General features: G+C 40.4%; 1 protein-coding gene across 4 annotated transcripts in view; it reads right to left on the minus strand.

Moving 5' to 3' along the window:
* Positions 1–1,227: 1,227 nt before the first annotated feature.
* Positions 1,228–16,880, minus strand: part of epha4l (eph receptor A4, like) — a 108,316-nt gene continuing 92,663 nt past the window's right edge. For 3 of the 4 annotated variants that reach the window (XM_017438148.3, XM_017438149.3, XM_017438146.3), the window contains exons 17-18: positions 12,288–13,458; positions 1,228–2,445 (exon numbers count right to left, since the gene is read on the minus strand). In XM_017438148.3, coding sequence (XP_017293637.1) covers positions 13,344–13,458 — 115 coding nt within the window. In that variant the 3' untranslated portion in view covers positions 1,228–2,445; positions 12,288–13,343. The remainder of the gene's footprint in view (positions 2,446–12,287; positions 13,459–16,880) is intronic. The other variant, XM_037973401.1, reaches the window with a different exon arrangement.

Below are 16,880 nucleotides of genomic sequence, written 5' to 3' on the forward strand. Positions count from 1 at the left end.
GCATTTGCACCTTTTATCCTCACACAAATTGAGATTTTCTTTATCATTTTTCTACTCCTGTCTCAATTTATTCTGATCCGGTCACCATTAAACTTTGAAATGTTTATTAACTAATAGGAAATTGTCAATTGTATTAATAGAAGAAGAAGGAAAAAATAGCTACAATTGTTTTGAAAAAATATTGAGCTATATTGGTAATGTGAATGTTCTCGCCACCTGTAGTGGCTGTTGCTAATTCTGCTCTCCAGGGATCTTTATATTCCTTCATTTTCTTTGGTCCAGTGGAACAAGAGGGAGGATACACATATCCTGACAGTAAAGCTGAGCTCTCCCATGACCAAAGATTCTACTTTATAATCTTTTAAAAAACAGTACATTGCCAGGAAAAGTTAGCAGCTTGCCATATTACTACCAGGTGCCAGTGGGAAAAAAAAGATAGTTGTGACGGTCACCAAAAATCTTCTAAGCTGTCTGAGCTACTTTATTCTAGACTTCAAATTTTCAAAAATCACTCCCCATTCCAAATCAGTACATGATGAGTAAATAACCAGCTCTCCTCCTCAGATATAGTGACTGAAGCAACAGACAAAACACACAAGGCACTGCAGTGTCAGTACGAATGAAAAACACAGAGATTGTCACATAGTTTCTACTTTAATAAGAATACACCTTGGCACCCCTTTTATACTTCATTTTAGGCTATTATTTTACAAACTATATATAAAAGAAGATAAATAAATGGCATAAGTTGCATGTATCTAGAGCTTGACCAAAACAAAAAAACTCAAAATCTTAATAATTGTAACATGGCAGCTGTAATTTGCTCCACGTCTGCTGCCCGCACTCCCCTTCCAGCCTGATTGAACACACCTGCTCACTATCATCTCCTCCTCCCTGTGTGTATTTAGCCAGCCTGCTCCCCTTATTTCATGCCAGTTTGTGTTTGTTTCTACCAGCAAGCGTTCCAGCCTTTTTCACTAGTATTCTTGTCTCCAGTGACCTTTTGACCCATTTTGTGCCTTAGACTCAGCCTCAGTGTTTTTGATACTGCTGCCCTTTCTGACTGGTTCCCTGTGTGCCGACCTTTGGATTGATATTAAACTTTTTGATTTCTGGAAACAGTCTAGTTGTCATTTGACTGCCTAGTGTAATGTCACCATAATGTCCCAAAATAGTACAAAAAAGATCAAAAGAATGTTTGATCTACATGGCTAGATCATTACGGCATCGGAAGGCATGCAATGATAAACATTAACTCTTGTGTTGTGTTTTTTTTTTTCTTTAATTTTTTCTTAAATCATTGGACATTTAAGTAAAGGAAAAAAGTATGTTACAATACATTATGGGTTTCTTCTCCCTCTTTACATGCCTTGCATATTTCCAAACAGGTCCTTTTTCAAACAGATAACCCACACCCTTTCCCCAAAAAGAAAAGAAAAAAGTTACCAAAACAGAAAGATCTGGAGAGATGTATTAAAGATGGAGGTGTTCTTGTATTACTGTGTACATGAAGCATTTCTTACGAGTTCAGTAACATTCATGTAGTTATACTTTAAACAGAAACCCCCCCAGAATGAATGTAACCTATTGGGTTGAACAGGTGCCTGCATGATGAGCTCTGAGAAAAAGAAAACTCACCAATATACCCTTTTCCTATGCTTCTGTTTCTTAGCTCCGCTGATGCTTTGCTTTGTTCAAGTTTGTTATTTATTGATCGTTTCCAATAAACATTAAGAAAGACGGTTCCTTCTCGACTTGAAAATAGCCCAGAGAATCCAGACTTTAGTCTGCTATAGTGAGCAAAATCGACTTAGTCTCACTCACTTTGTGTCTCCATGTGTCAGAAAAGGATTGTGTTCCTTGAATTTGTTCAATAAATTTTGTTGCTGGAGAGAGTTTGCACAATATGAGCAACATGCTTTTTTTAAAGAGGACACAAAATGAAAAACAAATAAATGACCAGGATTTTTTTCTTTTATCAAAAACTATACATTTGTTATTGTGTTCTCCTCCACAATTTCTTGCAAACAGATACTGATACACTGATACTGGTGTCTTAGTAAACACATACACACACACAATCACATCCACACAATTCAAATCAACCCTTTCTTACTCTATATGCAAACAAAATAAAACAATAAAAAAAAACAAATTAAAAGTTTTCAAGAGTATACTATCAACTTTTCCATTTTGTAACATTCTTCTTGTCTCTTTTTTTACACTGCTAAATTATTCATGGCAATTCCAGCGCATCGCTGGAGGGGCAACAAGCACAGAAGAGTTAGTCAAGTTGACATGGTGTGAACTTCCAGGCGCTTGTGGATGGATTTGTAATCTTGTCAGTGGAAGAGATCCCAAAGGAGAGAAGAGGGAAGCAGGACGATGAAGAAGAAGGACAACAAAGAGGAAGGCCGAGATCCTGCTCATGATGGACGGTGGCAGCTGGGAGAAAAGAGAAAGGAGGGCAAGGAATTAGAAGCTGCATAAATCATAATGATTTTATATATAAACAATTTTTGCTTGGCATCCAGTTCCAAACAACTATGCTGCCTCCCAGCTTGATCGAACATTCAACTCCTCGGCTAAACAAAAATAAGTGTCAGAGCTACAGCATGTAGAGACTCTAAAGGGCTGACCTGCAGGGGAAAATATGAATTTTGTGGAAACAATACATTAACATTTGTGTGCCACATGTTGTTTGTACTTAATATATGAAACATACTCTTGATTTATTGGCACAACTGAAAAGCACACAAAGAGACAATTACAGAGCATCTGCATTAGATAAATGCTGTGTTTAGTCAATGCTAGTGCAGCAGGATTTATTTGCCAATGGAAAATACATTTTTGTTCTGACATTAAATTTTCCCAGGCGTAAATCTTGATTGATTGTTGCTTGTTAGCTATTAATATTTGTCATATGAGTTATATTTAATATTCAGAATTAAAACTCTGTAAGGGATGCTATTTTTTTAGATGAGCAAAGTGTTTTCACAATTCAGATTAATTTACTTTCTGATAGAAAAATGATGGGCAAATTAAAAGAATAGTTTGCCCATTATGAAATGAATATCCTTGTAAAGGTTAGAAATAATTAATATTTTACACACTATAGATAAGCTCTTGAATGGCCTGAGTTTAGAGAAATACAGTTTACAGTATGTCACACAGAACCAAGGATGCAACAGTGAGTCCAAACACAGTAAATGAATCCACCAAAGTGGATTGCTGTCATCTTAAAACGGCTCCAATCTCTACAATCTCATTGCAGTGTATGCAAAACCTTTACACCATCATCAGTTTTACATTACATGGTTATTTCAACAGAAATATTAAGATTTTTTTTTTCCAGTTAGTGACCCCTGGATACCCCAGAACTGCTACATGTTGCAGGTCCTCATTACATGTGTAAATAACTACAGAAATCCATACAAATAACCATGTAATGAGAAATTGATAGCATTGTAAAGGTTTATAGCATGAACTGCTATAAAATATTAAAGATTGTAGAAGTTTTAATCCACTTTGGTCTTGGCTGTATTCAAACCTGCTAATAACTCATCAGCCCTGTTTACGTTAAAGGTGAACTAAAATAAAATCTCAAAATATTGATATTTTATTCATGTTATTTAGTCAAACACATCCACACAACATTCGAGGGAACCATTTTTGTGACCTAAACTTAAATAACTTGCTTTTAGTGTTTTAGTCTGTAATTTCCAAAGTTGGTGATTTGGAAGGCAGAGTTGCCGACCTGGGTTCATGACGTGCGCTGTGCCCCAGCTGGCCAAGAACACTGCTACTGCCCGGTTGTTTACTAGTGGAAATGGATGACAATCCTTTTTTTTAATATGAAGAAATGCCAGAATATTTTGCGGGAGTAATGGATATACAACCATACCAGTATAAACCTGATCCGACGGCTGGATCTCAGTAATCAAATGAAAAATCTTCAAATTCAGATTTTGATGATCACAAGGACTGTCATGGCCGACAAAACAATGCACATAACGACGGAGTTGGGAATGTGGAATGGTGAGAACCGATTAACCCCAGATAATTGTCATGACATCAGTACATGACACTGCAAAACAGGAACACTGGCAGGAGAGAGCTAACGTTGCTAACGCATAGCTAGCCCAATGCTAACTCAAAGCTCACCGGATGCAAACTTGTTAAAAATTTAAGCGCACTATGAACTCTCACACTAGAGTTGTCACAGTTTCACTGCTCCTGCCACGCCTCCTGCTCTCATGCCACAGTCCCAGTAACTTTCCACAGTCAAGCAGTCCATGCCACGCCCCCGGATCTCATGCCACAGTCATCATCATGATCATCTTCACCTGTTACTGCTACTATTTAGGTCCACAGCTCACAGCCCACAGTTGCCAGATTATTGAAAGGTCTTACCGAGTAAATGTCCAGCACTTCACAGTTCATCCCTGCTTTGATCTCGACCTCTCGCCTGCACCCGGACCCTCGATTCTCGCCTGCTCCTTGTCAGACTCTGTTACGGATTCTGCCCACTGGTATCGGACCTTGCTTCTCCCTCCTGGACTTCGCCTGCTGGTTAGTGCTCATCTGGTTTTGTCTGCCTTCCTCTGATCTCCTGGTTCTGAACTTCCGCCTGTCCCCGGACTCTCCCTCCTGCCTGTGCCCCATCTCCGAGAGACTTTGTCTGTCCCAACTCACGTCCCTCAGAGACTCGCAACCTACCTTTTAGTAGTCCAGGTAGCGCTTTATCCTCAATAAACACCTTAAACCTTTGCCGTTGTCTGCATATTCTGAATCCAATTCTGTAATGTGGAAAGTGCTATTTCCGGGTTGGAGAACAACGTACAGGAAATGATGTGGTTAATCCGCTACACTTCCGGTTAGATCGAGGTCTCGATCTCATCCACCGGCTCAGTCTCACGCTCTAGTGGCTCCCGTACATGAACCAAAGCTTCCTCCTCCCGAAAGCTTTAAAAGGGAGGCGGATCAATGCCGCCCGTTTCTCACGCAATGTGAGATTCATTTCCAACTGCAGCCGTCGTCGTTCCCGTCCGAGTGATCCAAAATCGCTTACGTCATCTCGTTGCTAACCGGTAAAGCTAAGCTATGGGGAACAGCGGAATGGCAACGTGACTCTTTGATATGTTATCGTTACAAGGATTTTGCCGCCGAACGAAGAGGGTTTTTGATCCGGTTCCTCCTGAACAGGAGGCTGCCCCTAAGTTATTCACCCTGAAGCAAGGAAAGGGAAGTGTGTCTGAATACATTATTGATTTTCATACCCTGGCGGCTGATAGCCAATGGAACGACCCCGCGCTTATGGATATATTTTTTTCAAGGATTAAAGGGGGAAATTAAGGAAAAGTTGGCCACCCGCTTTCGCCCTGTGGATCTCAGGAGCCTGGAGGAACTCGCCACACGGATCGATGCTCGTTTAACGGAACGCAGGCTGGAGAGGCGAGGCAGGCCGAGTTTCAGGGAGTTCAACTGGAGGGTGAGTACTAATAATGTCTCGAGTACCAGTGATCACAGCCATAGTACCCCTCCAGAGGAACCAATGCAAATTGGGAGGAAAAGCTATCCATTGAAGAGAGAAACCGCCGTAGGACAAATAACCTGTGTTTTTACTGTGGAGCTAAGGAGCACATCGTCAGGGATTTTCCTTTAAAAGGCCAGGCTCAGTAGGATCAGGGAGAGTCCTACTTAGTCCAATCAACCATACCAAGATCTCCTCATTACTTACTATCCCTGCGGAAATTGCAGTTAATGGCAACAAATTCCCCACTCGGGTTTTCATTGACTCTGGCGCCGACACCGAGTTTATCGACCAAGATCTAGCTAAATCCATGGGCATCAGGACTACTCTCTCCAAAAATGAGAACTGGATAACTGCTCTTGACGGCCATGTTCTCAGTCAGAACAATCAGGAAACCGAACCTGTCTGACTATCGGTGAGTGGCAATCCTCATGAGGAACTGAAGTTTCTAGTTATTAATTCACCTAACCTTCCTGTGATTTTAGGCGCCACATGGCTGAAAAGACACAACCCTCAAATGGACTAGGTGAAAAGAGAGATCACAGGCTGGTTGGACCATTGCTCTGCTTCCTGTCTCCTGGAAGCGGTTGTGTCTGCCCCTACTCCAGAGAGCAAGGATGACGTCTTCCCGGATTTATCCAAGGTACCCTCTGTATACCATGACCTCAGGGAGGTGTTTAACAAGCTTAAAGCCACGTCACTCCCACCTCATAGGCCTTATGACTGTCCCATCGACCTTTTCCCATGGTCCGTTCCTCCTCGTGGGAGACTTTTTTCTTTGTCACGTCCTGAACAAGAGGCCATGTCTAAATACATCAAGGAGAGTTTGCAGGCAGGAATTATTAGACCCTCAGTGTCACCAGCAGGAGCAGGTTTCTTTTTTGTGGGCAAAAAAGATGGTACGTTAAGACCATGTATTGACTATAGGGGGTTAAATAGCATTACTATCAAGAATAAATATCCGTTGCTTTCAATGTCTTCAGCATTTGACCTCATCCAGGGAGCCAAAATTTTTACTAAGCTAGATCTCCGCAACGCATACCATTTAATTCGTATCAGAGAGGGTGATGAGTGGAAAACGGCCTTTAACACTCCTGCGGGCCATTATGAGTATTTGGTTATGCCGTTTGGCCTTACTAACGCTCCCGCCGTCTTTCAGACCATGGTCAACGATCTCCTACGAGACATGATCAACCAACTTGTTTTTGTCTATTTAGACGACATTCTGATTTTTTCTCAAGACTTGGCAACCCATTGCAAACATGTCAGAGGCGTTCTTCTCAGGCTGCTCCAGAACAAGTTATTTGTTAAAGCAGAAAAATGTGAGTTTCACCAGTCGTCCACGTCTTTTCTGGGGTTCAATATATCTCCCGACCAGGTGTCCATGGACCAGTCCAAAGTCTCCGCCATCCAGGACTGGCCCACTCCTAAGGATATAAAGGATCTGCAGCGCTTTCTGGGTTTTGCCAACTTCTATCGCAAATTCATCCGTAACTTCAGTCAGGTAGCTGCACCCCTTCACGCACTCACTTCTGCTAAAACCCAGTTTATCTGGAATCCTGGGGCCCAATCTGCATTTGAACAGTTAAAGTCCCGATTCACTAGCGCTCCCATTCTCCACTCCCCTGACTGTGATAAACGGTTTATTGTGGAGGTAGACGCCTCTAATACTGGTGTTGGGGCTGTTCTCAGTCAGACGGGGTCTGACAACCTGATTCATCCCTGCGCATATTTTTCTAAGAAACTCACTAGTGCTGAACGCAACTATGATGTTGGGGAGAGGGAGCTGTTGGCAGTCAAGATGGCTCTGGAGGAGTGGAGGCACTGGCTTGAAGGTGCCAAAGAGCCGTTTATCATCTGGACCGATCACAAGAACCTGGAGTACCTCAAGACAGCCAAAAGACTCAACTCTTGTCAAGCCAGGTGGGCGTTGTTCTTTTCACGCTTCTCGTTTTCTTTAACTTACAGACCAAGGGTTAAGAATGTCAAGGTGGACGCACTTTCTCAGATCCATGAAGGAGCTTCTGAGGAACCTAAATCCAAGGAGGACGAGTTCATCCTTCCCCGTCTGGTCCGGCTATCAGTCACCCAACTGGAACAAGAGATTCGGAGGGCCCTTGTGAATCACCCATCTCCTTCATCTTGTCCTGCTGACCGCATCTTTGTCCCTCAAGAGCTCAGGAGTAAGGTACTTCCACTCTGTCATGGATCCAATCTGTTTTGTCATCCAGGAATCAATAAGACGATGGCGGTGGTGCGTTCCCAGTTCTGGTGGGCTAGTCTGTCGAGTGACGTTCGGGACTTTGTATCTGCATGTCCGCAGTGCGCCCAGGCCAAGGTGTCCCGTCGTCGTCCCACGGGGCTGTTACGTTCCCTGCCCATTCCAGCTAGACCATGGTCCCACATATCTATGGATTTTATCACTAGTCTCCCCAACTCTTCAGGCAACACAGTCATCCTCACCATCGTGGACAGGTTCTCTAAGATGGTCCATTTGGTGGCGCTCAAGAAACTCCCCTCCACCAAAGAACTGGCTGATGTCTTGTCCAAGGAGGTTTTTAGGCTGCATGGAATCCCTCGGGACATCGTGTCGGACCGTGGACCCCAATTCGTCTCCCGGTTTTGGCGGGAGTTCTGCAGTCTGCTGGGGGCCACAGTAAGCCTGTCATCTGGTTTCATCCCCAGACGAATGGACAAACTGAAAGAGCCAATCAGGAGGTGGAGACCAAGCTGCGCCTGCTCTGCATTAATGATCCCTCCAAGTGGTCCAGTAACCTGCCTTGGGTGGAGCACGCGCTCAACTCGCTCCCCTCTTCAGCCACAGGTTTGTCACCATTCTTCACGGTTTATGGCTACCAGCCACCTCTGTTTTCTGTCCAGGAAGGACCAGCTAGGGTGCCATCTGCCTATGCTGCAGCCCACAGATGTCGGCGGACGTGGTTTAAGGCCAGGAAGGCTTTAATAAAGACCTCTGCAGTATACTCCCGAGCGGCCAATCGCAAAAGATCTGCGCAGCCCGAATACCAGCCTGGGCAAAAGGTTTGGCTGTCCGCCAAAGACCTGCCGCTCAGAGTGGAATCCCGCAAGCTGGCACCCAGCAGAAAATCTACTGCGGTTCAGCTGTTCATGTACACAACAACAGCACTTGTTTCCTCTGAAACCATAGCTTTCTGAATCCAGGTATCAGTGGAGATTTTTTCCAGCAGTAGTGTGAAATTGCACGTGCTTCACAGAACGCTGCAGTCAATATCTGTTCTGCCCATGCACGAGTAGATCGACAACAGTATTAATGGCAGATAGCAGAGGGTTGTTTGTGCTACGCACCCTTTTTTTTTAACATGTAGCAGCAACCCAACCTTACTGTTGATCCAAACAAACATCTGTGTATTCACCATTTTGGATGTAACTGTGTACATGTGTAGCAGTGTGATGTCATTACACTGGATTGTAAAACAGGAAGTTTATTGTGGTAGAAAAATTATATGAGCACCGGCAGCTTTTATTTTGAAAAGATGAGATCCTCTGTAAAACAGCGAATAACCTCCAGTTTTGAAATCATGATTTTATTTGCATGTAATGTGTTGTCATGACTGTAGTTGTGAATTATTATCTTTATTGCTGAGCATATTATGTTCATAGATTGTTATTTTGGGTTTCAGTTTGGTGTTTAAACAGATAAGTTGAACGGATCATACCATTATGGTAGGTGAATTGTTTTCCCACGCTACCAGACCGTCTCTTTTTCTTTTGGATTCCATTGGAGAAGGTATGAAGTTTTTTTTCTCTTCTTAATAAGTGTATTTTAAGCATAGTGAATGAGTTCAATCACTGTTATTTTAAAATACCATGTTCTGGAGCAGTTAAGCATTGTTAAAGAATGGAAGGACTGTATTAGTGGACATTTAGCAGCTTTCATGCGAAATGAAACATTGCTAATGAAATTGCTATGTCCATGTGCTGAAAACAGTGTTGTTGATTGTTAACAGGCGCTGATGAGAAAAAGTCTGTTTCTGACTACTATTTCTATTACTTTAATGCAGGTATTTGAATTATCTTTTTTTTTTTTTGTGTGTATGTGTGTGTGTGTGTGGGGGGGGGTGGTATTTTGTTTGTGAGTTCTGATGGTAATCATGTAATGTTGTATAAGATTCTTATGCCCATGTATGGATTTAGTTATTAATCATTTAAATTATGTTTGTTTTATAATATTAACGACGTGTTATTTTTTTATGCACGCCGATTCCGTGGGAAAAGGCGCTATGGAACACAGAAATAGTAGTCAGAAACCGGCTTTTCTCAGTTACTTTAATGCAGGAGCATTCAAATCAGCTGATGTCCCACTTTTATTCCCACAAGACACAATGCAGAATGAACTACGCTACACATGCTTGAGACTGCACACACGGCTTGTAGTAAGCCTGGCATCCTTGTTGTCAGATAAATGATAATTATCATTTTTAGAAGATAGTTTTAGGGTCAAGTTCCTTTCCTTTTATGTGCACATTTTTGCCAATCACAACACGCAACTAATTTTTTAACTTCCCTCTCCGAGAAAGTGCACTTCACTATGCACATATGATAATTTGGGTTAAATTACAATCATTTTAAAATGTAATTTCCTATCTGGCAACCCTGCCTTACATGGAAACTACAGCAGATCCAATGAGCACAACAATATCCAAGAAATATAAATGTAAACACAATTTTTTTTCTTGTAAAATCACCACAATAAATATTGAAAAAAACACTAATGTCTGCAGAGATAATTCTCATGTAAACAGGACCAGAAACTGAATATACTGTAGACCAAGTGTTCCCCGCCTTCTCTCATTGAAGCCCACTATTTAAGTCTCACCTATATAGTTCATGGTGTTTCCTTCCTACCAGGCCCATTTTGGGGGGTAAATTTATACCGTGATTATCTGGATTGGTTCTGAATCCTGAAGTAAAAACAACACAAGGTAAAAAACTACTCTAGTTCCTTCAAAAGGGTATTGCAGTAGAATTGTTCATTTAATTAGAAGAGAAGAACAAGTGCACCTAGCAACCACTAGTTGTTGCTCTAGCTTTCAGAATATAAATGTTTTAATATTTCCTTGAGAAATATTCTAAAAATGACATATTTTGGTAGTGCTGACCCAGTAAGAACAAGCTATAAGAAAACAACAATTCTGGCTGTTGGAAAAGAATATTATTTCTAAAATGTTAAACAAGAGCTGGAAAAAATAAATGGCACATGAATCATGAGGTGAATAACAATTAGCTGCAACATCATTAAAGCTATAATAGCTGTCAAAATACATAATTTTTTTAGTGTTTTAAATTTTATGTGCTTCTAAGACAATTTCTTCATCATTACATGAATGTTTGGGGGATATTGTAACTTTTAGGTCATCAGGTCTTCCTAAAAATTGCGTTGGAAACAGCAAATCATCCTTGTCTTTGTTTACAACTAAATTTGGCGATCAGTTACAATCTGTTACAAAAATTAGAATTCAGGATGTCTGGGAACAGTTGATCTGCATATGATTTTAGTGCTAAGTTTTGCTTTAACGCTCTCCACCACTTATGGTTATAGACAATAAAGTTGATTGAATTTAATTGAATTTCATTAAAATTCTCCTCCAAATTATCGTATTTTGGTCAACTCCTGTTGTTTCCACTTTTTAGTCGCAAATTCTTTTGAGAAGAAGAGAAAAGAATGTTAACTTTTTTATTTCCACCCGGTGGCACTGATTCTATTGTTATCCTTCTGACTCTGTTTACATTGGAGATTATTTTACCGACTCAATAGCTATTGCGCCCCCAAGACTGTACAAAGTGTACTTGTCAATGTTTGATTGTAAACAAACAACTAATAATTGTTGGCAACAAAACATGACTGCTCATTTCACTCATTTATTACAATTTATCAGGTAAACTTTTGGTAGAGAATGATGCATATTTAGTGGTTATTTTTAACAAGGATAATACACATTATACAAAAAATTTGAATTAAAAACAGATAAACTGCATATTTTGACAGCTATTGTGGCTTTAAACAACATCTCACACTACAAGTTCAAACCGATTGACTGATTTTTTTTTTAGAAGTCCTGGAAACTTGTGCCAAATAAAACAGTAAAGTTGCATTTATTCAACTACTTAAATGGTAAATCATTTACCATGTCCCGGATGACTGAGAATCTACACCAGCATATTTAAATGGGGCTCTGTGAAGGATGTGTGTTAATTTGTGTGCATTAATTATGATTTTTAACACAAGAAAAAAAAGGATAATTGGACCAAGAGTTTACAAGCAAGAAGAAAATACAACAATGTGGCTGATATCTCAACAAAATGCAACAAGACTCAAGGTCCACCCAATAACTGCTTCTCTTTATTCTTATTAGAAGTCTGTAAACTCTAAGGAACTGTTTGGCTGACTGGGAGTCAGCTGCTGATTAATTCTTCTCATTAACATGCCAGAAGCAACAGTCCTGCAGACTGATCACAGAACAGTAGCTATTAATTTCGTTGAGGTGCAGGTTGCACCACCTCAGGCTTAACACAGCTTAATACAGCTTCTGGAACTGAGGGGCCAGTGATGGAGCGATGGGGATTCAAAGGGGAGGGAGTCCTCTAAGGCTATTTTAAGACTCTGAGGCTGCAAATACTTATAATAAAGCAAGATTTAAGCAAATGAATTTATCCCTTTTTAATAATACCATTTTTGTTCTGGGTTTTGGCAACAGAATGAAAACAGAATACTCACCTTTATGTCAAAGCAAGTGATCTTCCATTATCCTTTTGCTTATTTAGCAATAACAATTCTGATTGTGCTTCATTCTGTATCCACTTTGCTCCTTTGACAGAATACATTTTAACTAAACAATTCCTTCATCTTGCCTCCAGTTTATACTCCCAGTTCAACTGGTCCAAACTGGCGTCCATCCAAAGTGGTGAGGAAGAGTCATTTGCTCCAACAGTTGAGGTGCAGCTTTGATTCAGATGGCAGATAGATGGAATAATCCAAAGTGTGTGTTCATTGTTTCTGATGGTGTAGGTGGGCATTTTGGGAAGACAGGGGAGTGGGAAGGAGCCTTCAGAAGATCAAAGACCTTCTCAGTAATGTCCTGAGGGCAACAAAATGAAGTTCTGGGAGAACAAGTCCAGAAGAGTGCAAAAAAAAAAAAAACACAAAAAAATCTTTAAATAAACCTTTCTTGAACCTGCTTCTCCCAACAGAATGGAACCCTCAACCCCTAAGAGAGTTACTGTTTATACCTGACAGGTAGGCTCCTCCATTTTGTATGAGGTATATCAAAGATTCAGCTGAAAGAAAAAGGAAGAACAATGGTGGCTAGGACAGTCCCACAGAAAGAATTCATGTACAATGAACACAGTCACAAGAAATTAAAAAAATCTGATCCTTGGACTATTCCAGAAAGTTGTAGAGACAACACTTTGCTCCAAAAGAGGAAGAAATGTTGACTCAACCACCTCAACCCTACTTCCATCCAAACCATTAAAGGCACTCCAGATTGGTCTCTCAGAAGCACATTTTCAGCCATATCTCCATCTGTCCAAAAAATGCCGCAGTGTCTCATTGTCCTAAACAACAAAAAGGGCAAAGAAAAGGTCCAGTTTTGGAAAAAATAATAGTGACATTTTAGCCACTTTTCTCATTAATTGTGTCATTTTAGATCCAGTTTAAAGTGCATGGATGAGGTAAACTATTACTTCATAGTTTTGTTATTTTTAATTTTAATTTTTTTCATTTTTATAAGAAACAATGTCTTTTTGATTCCCTTTTCCTTATTTTATCCTCTCAGACAGGAACCATTCTGCCTTGCATCTGTTGCATTTGAGACAGCATACTCTGGAGGCTGGTCAGGATCTTTTTCTGGTGTGCTGCTGAGGAAATGCCAATGCGGGCCATGTCCCTATGGAAGAACAGGGAAAACAGACGTTTTAGGACCAAGGACAACAATAACAACTGTACACGGATCAGATCTAAATAATGAATTTTACAGCTTTCCAGTAAAAATTGGCTTGACGATTTTACTGTTATATAAGACATTTCACTTGCCAACATGCTAAATCTTGTTTTGCAATCTTTACCAGAAAAAAAAATTTAAGAATTAAAAAAAATTAAAGAAAAAAAATGTTCTAGAAAGGAGACAAAAACATTTTTTGGGGGCAAAGAATAGATTAGCTTGTTTGGATGAACAGACTGGCATATTTACCAGTAAAAAATAAAGAGATGAGGAGAAACAGCAACATTAACTTATCTCGGGTGCTTCAGTTATTCAGATAAGCTAAGTGTTGTTACAGCTCAAAGGCAATTGGAAAGACAAACAGCTAGCAGCACACTTGCCAAATTTAACTTTTTTACACTTTTTCTAGAGTATTAATATTAAAGATGAATAAGTATATTTATATGTCAAAACAAAAATTGTGATGTTGCTCATCAGAATTTGAACCTGGAAAGTGTAGTTTATCATTTTTTAGTCTATGCTAAGATAGCTAACAGTGTCACTTCATAAACAGTATAGACAGGGTTTCTACAGGGTGTTAAAAAGCATTGAAAGTCAATAAATGATGGCTGAAAATTTGCTCAGACGAAATCACTTGCCAAGGAATTTTAATTATGACTTATTACTGCAATGTATATGAGCAGAACCATTTTGATAATTGTTTCTGTCCGGTTATTGCCCAGTTGTTGGAAGTTCACATGTTGGAGGGAAAACACAAAAACATCAGAAGGGGAGACAAAACGGGTAAATCCAAATTCCAGCTACTGGCTGGAAGATGAGGACTTTAAAGCTGCAGCCCTTTGAGGGTCAGGATGATGAAGGCTTTTGCAGTGTTTGTAAGAATAAAGATAGCTAAATAAAATTAAACTTGGGACAATGGGTATAACTCAAGCAAGGACTTAGACACCTTCTGGCTGCCTTGGTGTGATTTTTGAATATACTTAAATGATGAGGTGGTGGAAACCAAGCCACCCCGATGCACCTTTGTGATGCAAAGTGAGGTAATCACAGAGCAGAAACAGTCAACATATGGAAAGGTAAACCAGCTTTGTTGCTCAATATTGGTATGAAGTGATATATGTTCTGTGTGACCACCCAGTCGTGGGATTAAACAGCAACAAACAGATTTATTACAGAGGGAAGACTGATGATGACACACAGCAACTTTATATTTACTTTAAAAATTAGTTAATCACAAAGAGAAACACTAAACTGAGTTAATTCATCATGTTTTGAAACGAATATGAGGGAGACAACTGTCACACATTTATTGAGAAGTGCTCCATGTCAACACAGCTGAGTTCTACTGCACAACCAAATGGGAAATGTTGATGTATTGTATCAGCAGCTTAAAATCATCAGATTTTAAGAATTATCATATATACCTAATTTACATTTTAAAGTAGCTCAGAATTATGTCCTTCAATAGCACTTTATTATAGATGTCATGACATGGGGAAAGCATGGCAAACCCAATACGCAGACTCATGATAAAAGAAACTGAATTTATTTAAATTAACAAAACTAGAAAACAAAAGGCTGATCTGGCAGCAAAATGAACTATAACAAAAATCCAAAAATGATAAGGCAAGTTGAGGCAAGGCAAGGCAAGCTGGAAACACAGACCATACAACAACACAACAATGAACCGGCAGGGGAGTGGAGAAAATGACCAGGTTTTAAAGCAGAAGATAATGAGGTAAGTGGGCACAGGTGAGTGATGAAGATTGTGGACAGGTGGAGATGGGCATGGCAGATAAACAGAAGCAGACTGAGGGCAAGAAGAGAATGATGACAAGACACAACAATAACATGACAAAACCAGAACACATAATAACAAAATAAACCAAGAAACAAAACAAAACCCAAATTCTTACAATAGATGGAATATTAAAGGCTATAGTGCATTTTTATCTAACAAAACAGTTTAAAAAAATTCAATCAACCCACCCACCAAAACCACTACTAAATGCCTCTGATAATTAAAAAACTTACCATATAAACTTTAGGTTACTGTCACAACCCCAGTTCTCTGAATAGCATTAGTGAGTGTCTCACATTGGAAATACCCTCAGTGTGACATCATCAGAAGCTCCTATTATATAATGCCAGGCTGGAACTAAGCCTGTCAGTGTCAGAGAAGGTAGTGTCCCTTAGGAGACAAACAGTTGGTCAATTTTCATGACCTGCTTTGTTCTGTCTGAGTACATCTGTAAAGTATGTACTTGGCAGAGATTGCTCAGCTTCTCCTGCTTCTCGGAGGTGAAAGGAGGGGGATACAAAGCTGCCAATTCAATTGGAGAACATGACCCCAACACTTTCGGCTCAAAAGACAGGTTGGGAGCAAAACAACCCTCACACTTTGCTGCAGATGAAACCAGTGCCAATAGAAGAGCTGGTTTTAGGGCTACTATCTTTAATTCCACCTGATCCAAAGGCTCAAAGGGTAGAGCAGTGAGAGCATCTAGCAGCAGGGTAAATCCCATGATGAAGCTAAAGGTCTTGGGACAGGGAGCTTCGTGCAAGTCCCCTGCATGAATCGACCCACTAAGGGATGCTGGCCTGCAGTTTTTACATGAAACACCTACATGGCAAGCTGAAATTGCAGCTAAATAAACCTTGACAGTGGAAAAGGCTTTTCCCTTATCAATTAGGTCTTGTAAGAAAGCTAATATCCCAGCTACAAAACACTGAAAAGGGATCTCTCAAATCAGAGCACCATCTTTTAAAAATGGACCATTTGCATTTATACAAAGATCTTGTTGAAGTGGCTCTAGCATTCTTTATTGTCTCAGTAAGATTATGTGGGAGTCCTACAGACTGTAGATTGAATCACTCATGGGCTAGGCCCATACAGCCAGCCTTTCTGGGTGTGGTTGAAGAATTTGCCCTTGTACCTGAGACAGCAGGTCCCTGCATGCAGGTAAAGGCCATGGATCCTCCCACACAAGCTGCGTTATCTCCACTAAACAGTGTTTTAATGGCCAGTGGAGCTTAATGAGTATCATTGACAGGCCCTCATACCCTGGCTAGCGTTGGTGAAATGAGAGCTAATGGGGGACATGCATAAAGCAGAGCACAAGGCCACTTGTGGGTGAGTGCATCCACCCCCAGAGGTGCGGTCTGATCGTGCAGGGAGAAGAACAGGGGACACTGATTGTTCTCCTGTGAGGCAAACAGGTCCACAGGTAGGTAGGTAGGTAGGTACATTTATTTATACAGCACTTTTCAGCACGAGGCGACTCAAAGTGCTTTACAACACAAGAACAAAATTACAGACAGAGTTACAGAACATGACAAGATAACTAAGCTAAAACATGACAATGCTA

The sequence above is a fragment of the Kryptolebias marmoratus genome, linkage group LG2, assembly GCF_001649575.2.
Source record: "Kryptolebias marmoratus isolate JLee-2015 linkage group LG2, ASM164957v2, whole genome shotgun sequence".
NCBI classification, from domain to species: Eukaryota; Metazoa; Chordata; class Actinopteri; order Cyprinodontiformes; family Rivulidae; genus Kryptolebias; species Kryptolebias marmoratus.